Below are 7,934 nucleotides of genomic sequence, written 5' to 3'. Positions count from 1 at the left end.
GCTTCCCAAAATCAAATATTAAATACGCAGTAGTAACCCAGTAGCATTTCTGCCATACACGGTCCCACATTTTGTTATTTTGCATTTGTTTGCACTGATTATACCAACCTGCTTTATTGCCTGCTTTGTACAGAAAAGAAAAGCCACCGAAAAAATGTCTAGTTAAATCTCAAGACTTAAGATGCTTGTAAATAACACAGAACCAGGAATCTACATTAAACCCTGGGTGAAATCCTGGACTTGCTAAATTTATACAGAGATGCCAAGAGCTTTGTTTGATAAACATTGGTTTGGGTGACTCTGTGACTATGTACTGTGATAAAGACCTTAAGTTTTATCATCACTGTGTTCTTCACAATTTCCCTCCCTGACTGAATGCATGAGATGGATAACTAGAATTTGTGCCTTTTGCATATTTTACCTTACATCATTAATAATGTTTCAATGTATAGTGTGTATATATGTGAGCCTAGGTTTTTAGAATCAATCACAGGAGCATTTTGACATCTACAGTATGCTAGAGGGGCAGTAAATATTGGATGTATCACACCTATTTAACTGGATAAGCTCACAGGTGTAGAAGGTGGATCTAAGCAAACACATTCCACAAATCCAGGTCTTAAAGCTGATTCTTATTCAAGACCTGTGTATATACAAAGATGCTACACATCTTTTATTTTGTAAAAAGAATATATTTAAAATCAGGCAGAAGAAATGACTGCATGGTGAATATTTTGGTAAAACAAAAATTTGACTACAAACAGATGGATCACTTCAGAAAGAGAGACCTCTGAATGTCATACCTGGTAATAAATGAGATAAATCAAATGGCTCTCCTCAGTATTTTCTCATATCAGCTCTCTATTTTTCATATCTCCAGCAAAAATATACTGTTACAATTCTGCAACATCTTATGATAAACACAGCCTGAGTGTCCTGATGTCATCACAAGTAGGATCACCTAAACCTGAGGGTTATCAAGCTATATATTAATTATAACAAGGAAATCTATCATAACCATATACAGTGTAAACTCCATTTAGAAAAGAAGGGTTCCTCTGATGGCCATTGCATTCTTTTCTGTCTCCTTTCAAAGTCAGTATCATGATACTCCACTGTCCTAGTGAATCAAGCCTGGATGAGTTTATCTCTGAAGTTTACTACTGATTGAACTAAGGCACTCCCAGTCTTTGTTTTCCCTAAAATAAGCTAAATAAAACACATTTGCTGTAGTTAATTAGCAAAAAATGAAGTAGTTATGCAGTTGTCAACTATTTGATAGTTTTAGGGGGTGTTTTTCAGTATCTACTGCATCCCATTCAAATTTTCCTGTAGAATTAAATCAGCTCAATATGATCCTGATGAATAGGAGGAAACAAAGAAATTAATGATGTTGAAGAGATCTGTTTTGAAAATTGCTAGGAAAAAATTATTGTTGTCTTTTCAATATGATTTTAATAACCCACACCAGTTACCAAAATAACATTCTGATAGTCAAGGAGACAAAAGATCCATAATTATGGTTTTTAATCTTAGGTTTACAACCTGAAAAGATAAATCCAAACTGAGGTGCAATATTCCTCATCTCTCTTGTTTTCTGCCTCGCTATACATTTATTTTCCATGCATTTTGCAGCCTTTTTCAGATACTGCAATGCTGCCCAAAGATTTGCACAAACTGTAGCACCTTTCTCGGATCTTTTTCACATAGCAAAAGTCAACCTTGAACTAATCCTGATTTCCAAGATCTGGAAACTACGGACAAGGATTTAACCAAAGCAAGATTTAGCACCTTCACATCTACAGCATTTTTTCCATAGGCCCTTCCAATCTCATTTTAGCTCTTGCTGCAGGGCATTAAAGCCCAACAACTTGAGTTTAGAGTCTGATACAGAGATTATTATCTTCCTACTGTCTTAAACTCTGGAAGTTCTGGAAGATGTTCTAAAGCAAATTCAAAATGGATCAGGGAACAAGGAGGAACACAGTGATAGTTTCTTAGCAGGTCTGTGTTGCCCTAAGGGTAAACTGGACAAAAAGGAGGGTTTTTTAAGTCACACTCATGACCCAGTGCCAGACCTGGGCAGTAGATATTACAGCAGGCCAGCCTGGAGGTGAGGAAAGCACGGATCCTTAGTCATGTTTTCGTCTGAAAGGACAGAAAGTAATTTCCTATGTAAGGAAAAAGGGAATAAACTTTATTAAACTGTTTCTATTTGAGCTGGAGGCCTATGTACAGAATTCATAATCACAAGCAAAGTGCTCACAATTTATTTCCACTTTTCAGCACTTTGTGCACTGCAGCAATGCTATGGAAAACTGTCCTATCAACCAGGAAGCAGGAACCAAAGCATAGGCTAACATAAAGGGGGCAGGGTTAAGCACTGAAGGATGGCTTACAGCATATGTGTTTTGCACATTTTCCTATTTCCTGTGTTCCTGATACCTGAACACATTCATTCAAATACAATATTGCCAAAGAAACAGGAAATCACAAGCATTTTAGGTGGACAATTTCTATATATCATTCAGGATTTTCTTGGGACTGTATTTGCATAGCTCTGGTCATGCACGTAAGCAGATAGAGGACGAAGCGCCAGACAAGCTAAATCTTCTCTAAACCTAAACCAGTTCAATTTGAGAGAGATATTAGTTATGCTTGGTTTAAACAGGTGCACGTTGGATCATTCCAAGGATCAGAGATATGTGCAGAGAAGCCTGATGTGCACATGCAGACCAAGCTGGCATCCTCCCACTAAAAAATATCCAGTTGTACTTGTTGTATAGCAAGACATAAAACTGTGTGATTAAGGAAAACTGCAGTTAAACCATGGTGGAAAGACATTATTCTATAATTATAAAATACGAGGATATTAAAGTAACCAACAATAATAAAAGAATAACTGCGTTGTTCACCAACTAAACTTAGAGCTCATGCCTTATTTAAGCTGCTTTGCATTTATTCTTAAATACAAAACTTCACAGAAATTTGAACTGAGGCACCACTTAAAAAACACACTTACAGCAAGTGATTTATTTTTTCAGAGCCAAGAGAAATACATGCCTATGCCTGGACCATGAATAGCTCCAGCTTTCTGTAACTGAAACCTCAGGTATGTATTTTTTCTCCTGTTACTAACTGTCAGAAACAATAAGTTAGCAAGGAAAACGAAAAATTAAAACCAGTATGGATCTGAAAGTGCAAGTTGTTATTGCACATAAAAGACCCAGAATATTTACAAAAACATTTCTACTTGCATCCTATTTTGCTGCGTAAAGCACAGATTACCTTTTATCCTTGATTGCTTTCTCTATAATACACAACAGATAAGCCTTTTGAATACCACACATTTTTTTCATTGCTATCATTCTGAATTGAGACTGTGGAATGGGCCAGAGAACATACTGATACAAATCCAGCCAATGTACTGGCAAAAACCGCAGCGGGGATAAATCACTTCAGTCCCCACTTCTTGTCAGAACGGTGGTCACGGGTTGGCAAGATACAAGTCAAACTGGAAATAGCCATAATCACAGTTCACAAGAGTTAACCTAATGAAAACCACTTCTTGGTGTATCAACTGCAGGCATCCAGCCTTTGAAAGCCCTAAGCACCATACCTTTCATATCAGAAAGGTGCATATATTGAGTCTTTTGCTGAAACAGAAAATTAGGCTGAGCTCCAGAATATGGGAAACAGCCCAATGTGCTGAAAGAGCAATAATGACAAGAAAAATTGATCAACTTTGGACTTTGAGTGAAAACAGTTAAAAAAAGAATGCAAAGCAAGTGACAAATGGGATCAATCCACAGGAACGCTGAGGAGGAAGCCGACAATGTCAAGGAAGGAAATTGCTCATTCTCTTTGTCTGTGCATAGGAAGGGCTGAGCACTACAGGCTTGCCTGGTGCCATACGCCTTTTTGCTCTTTTGGATCACTGCAGGGAAACACTCTGATTTAGTTCTGTCCCCCCTCACCACAAGGTGGCACATATGTACTCCCTGGGATTTTTAATTGCCCCTACAGTTCGTTTTAAAGAAGTAACTGTTATCCAGTTGTAGAGTGAGGAAAGGAGTGCAAGTGGGATAAAAGCAGGGAATGATAATCCGTGTTATATTATCAAGAATAAACAAGTAAATGTAAGTAAACTATTCTTAATAAGTGGATTAATTCCAAATTCTCCTTGTTAGTATTATTTACTAAAGGGACTGAGGTGTACTCACATCAACAGTCTGGCAATTAAACAGGATGAGGAGCTATTGAAAAGTTTGCTTCAGTATGTTTTACAAATACATTCACCAGAAACTAGGCAGAATTTACAGATGAAATGCAACATGGACAGACTGGTGCCGGAGATGGAAATAGGCACAGAAAACCAGGTGTATGTGCCCATGATTTTGATTTTTCAGACTTTAAGCCTGCTGTCCACCATTGGCTGTTATACCGTATTAGGGGTGTTCTTACATTGCTGCCACTTTTCATTCTCGCTCTGTGAGTTTCAAGAACCAACCACACGTGCTAAGGAAGGCTGTTCCCTACGAGCAATTTTTCCTTTCTGCTGATAAAGGCTGTGTTTGAATGTCAGACTTTGAAACCTCCAAATATACATCCTCATTTTCACCTAGCGGCCGATGAAATAAAAATCTCAGCGCAGTACTCCCTCTTTTCAAATTCATGATATGAAAATATACTGTGTGATCTACAAGGGCCACAGCACACCCTTCTCCACAGCACATAACAGACCCATGTTTCATGTATCCTTTAGAAAGGCACTAAGCAGACTGTGAATACACCAAACTGCAGAAGAGATCTGAAAGCAAACTGAGATAAGCATGTGAGTACGAAAGAGAGGAGGAGGAATTTTTTAAGGACAGCAAAATACTAACCTAAACCAAAGCACAGAAACACTGGCTGGCACACGAAGCAATTCTATCCACGCACCACGAAATATATGTTTTTAGAAAGTAGATTCTTGGAGATTTAAAGCATAAACTATGTACATAGCTCCCTCTGATGACCATTGGACACGATACAATGCAAGTCTCCTTTTACTTTTGTTCGTGCACTCAACTGACAGCTGACTGGTTAAATTCTAATTGCTTCCAAGTGAGGTCAGCAAAGGTATTTATCGAAAAGGACTGAACAACAGGCTCAACACACACATGCACGCGCACGCACAAGCACATACACACCATCGCTCCAGCCTGTTGATTTATGGAAACAATTACAACTCTGGTGGAGCCTTTCTGAGCTGAGAAAGTTTGTAGCTACAGTAGAGTGTCTCATGTTGCAAAAAGCAGACAACAGAAATGGAGTACTTGGGCATCCAGCTCTTATCAACAGGAACAAGTAAGTTATCTGTCCTTTACAAGAACAGTTTCTAACAGCTGATAGCTTTTATCTTCATTTGTATACGCTCGATGCTAAAAAAAGAATTAAGAAAACGATTTCTACTAATAATCTGAAAAGGGTAGGAGTGAAAATACAGGGCTAAAGCTATGAGGTCTGTTTTGAAATCTCAACTAGCGAAAAGTTAAATGATAGATTGTGCTAATAGTGACTATATAGATATGAAGTAACAAGGAGAATTTTATCATGCATGAGAAAGTAGTCGAAGTGAATCAATAGGAGATTTTTGGAAGGACTTTAAACTGAAGACAGAACTCTATTTACAACCAGGGGAAATGTCTGTTTGTGTAAAAAGTTGTATGAGATATCTGTTGTATATACATTTGTATATTGTTAAAAATCAGCTCAGATGTCATACGTTTGTGTGCAGTACTTTTCATTAGCATAACGTAACCTTGCGTGTTTGTAACAATTGAGCATAAAGACTTACACATGCACCTTTTCTCACAGATCTTTTATTTTCAGTGCAAGCAGCAAATTCAAGTAGTAAAGAAGGTCACGACAACAGAGGTTTTTATAACTTGTGTCTTTAAAGGATATTCTGACTGAAGAGATATTTAAGAAGCTCTTCTATTTCGCCATTAACTATTAAGGAATAACGATCAGAATTCTAGAAGAGGGAGCAATCTCATTTAAATGAATCTGTAACTCATAAAGACAGAAGGCAGGTCGGTGACCTAAGAGCAACAGTCTACTTGAGATTTAATTTTCATTATGTTGTTCATGAACACCCAGAACACTGCACTATAATGCACAAATGGATACTGACATGGATCCTGCCAATTTTGCTCTACAGATCATACTTTTACATTATCTTTCTAATGGGCACTATATCTTTAGCTTGCAATGACATGACTCCAGAGCAAATGGCTACAAATGTGAACTGTTCCAGCCCTGAGCGACACACCAGAAGCTATGATTATATGGAAGGGGGGGATGTAAGAGTGAGAAGACTTTTCTGTCGAACTCAGTGGTATATGAGGATTGATAAGCGAGGCAAAGTAAAAGGGACAAGAGAAGCAAACAACAACTACAGTAAGTAATACTTTTGCATTTCCTATTTCTAAGGTTTCAGAAATCTACACATCATTGTTTCCCATTCCTTGATTTATCGTCATTTCAGAGGAATTTTGTATAGTGAACTGACCATTGTGTAGAACAAGTTTGCCAATTAATCGTACAGCAGGACATTTGTTATTGATTTTGAAATGCGTCATTTTAAATACTACATTGTAGATCTGCTAATGTATTAGTTACAGCTGGAAACTATTAGCAAACAGAGAGCCTATTTTAACAAGTGAACTAAGGTTGTAAGTATGAAAATGTATAACCACCAACTTTGCTCATAAAATACCTCTGAAACATTAAACCACGTTTATATAGTCCACAAACTACCTAAAGGTTTGGTTTGTTTGAGTTAACAATTAAAACATATGCAATACTAGAAAGTTCAATGGAAAGAATTATGTAAACTCTCTTGCAAAATCTTTTAGATAGTTTGCCAAGCCAGGAACAAAATCTATTATAGTTTCTGCAGTTCATTATTACAATGATCATGATGCTGAAAAAATATTCTCTCCCCTTTCTTCCAAAACCATGACTCATCTAGAGAGAATGGACATATAATATTTTACAAAGCTCTACCCAATACAATTTCTGGACTGGAAAAATAATTGGTGCACTAATCTGTGTTTTTCACACAAATACCCATATATGTTTGATTTACACTTGAAGGCATCAATTTTTGCAGCCACTATTTTGCCACATTTTCTTTCATGTTGTTGGAAATATATTGTTTATTTAGAGAAACATGGCATCTACTTGAAAGGACATTACTTTATTAAGATACAACAGGAAAATACATAGGATTATATTGCATATTTCAAAATAAAATCATAAGCAAAAGGGGCCAGGGACAAATAAAAGGACAAACATATTTCCAAGGATGCTGTTAAATACAGTTTTAATGTAGGTTGTATGTAGTATTGTGCTTTTTATAACGGCAGCAGCAGCAAAAGAAACCAATAAATCAACCTTCAAGAACCGTTGGTGTGATTCAGCTTTTAGCTGAAGCTGCCTGCTTGTTTTCTATAAGAACAGCACTTTCCATGCTATAAGTGCCTGCCTAGTGGGCTGCATCATTTATTTCTTTACTTCAGGACTACATTAAGTGCTTGGCAACTTGTGTGGCTAAAACTGCATTGACTAATGTGACTGTTTCTTTTAAAATTTGTTTCCATATGTCTCCTTTCTTCCTACACTATTACACAGTGAATAACCATATTCCTCTGAAAGACAACACATGGCCAGCAGCCAACTAAGTTATTTGGTCCATATTCAAGAAGACTCCCTTTGAGTTTCAGGACATTGCTACAATACAGATCCATAGGGCTAGTTTTGAAGTGAAATGTTGTTCCCACAAAAATCACTGAAAAAAAACGTTACTGAGCATTGAAACAGAATCTTCTAAATTAATGTAGATCAGTGAATATCCACAGTACCCAATTTTTTCTTTTGTTATTTAC

The 7,934-nt window shown here is 37.0% G+C and overlaps 1 protein-coding gene across 2 annotated transcripts in view; it reads left to right on the top strand.

The window, feature by feature from the left end:
• The first annotated feature begins 5,154 nt into the window (after positions 1–5,154).
• The window catches only part of FGF7 (fibroblast growth factor 7), a 28,088-nt gene continuing 25,308 nt past the window's right edge, over positions 5,155–7,934 (top strand). Inside the window, exons 1-2 of one of the 2 annotated variants that reach the window (XM_017805232.1) lie at positions 5,155–5,349; positions 5,860–6,444. In XM_017805232.1, the coding sequence (XP_017660721.1) occupies positions 6,159–6,444 (286 nt within the window). In that variant the 5' untranslated portion in view covers positions 5,155–5,349; positions 5,860–6,158. The remainder of the gene's footprint in view (positions 5,350–5,859; positions 6,445–7,934) is intronic. The other variant, XM_017805231.1, reaches the window with a different exon arrangement.

Source organism: Lepidothrix coronata, unplaced genomic scaffold (genome assembly GCF_001604755.1).
Source record: "Lepidothrix coronata isolate B3197 unplaced genomic scaffold, Lepidothrix_coronata-1.0 Scaffold11, whole genome shotgun sequence".
NCBI lineage: Eukaryota > Metazoa > Chordata > Aves > Passeriformes > Pipridae > Lepidothrix > Lepidothrix coronata.
Note: the sequence above shows the minus strand (reverse complement) of the source record. Positions and strands in the feature narration are given on the sequence as shown.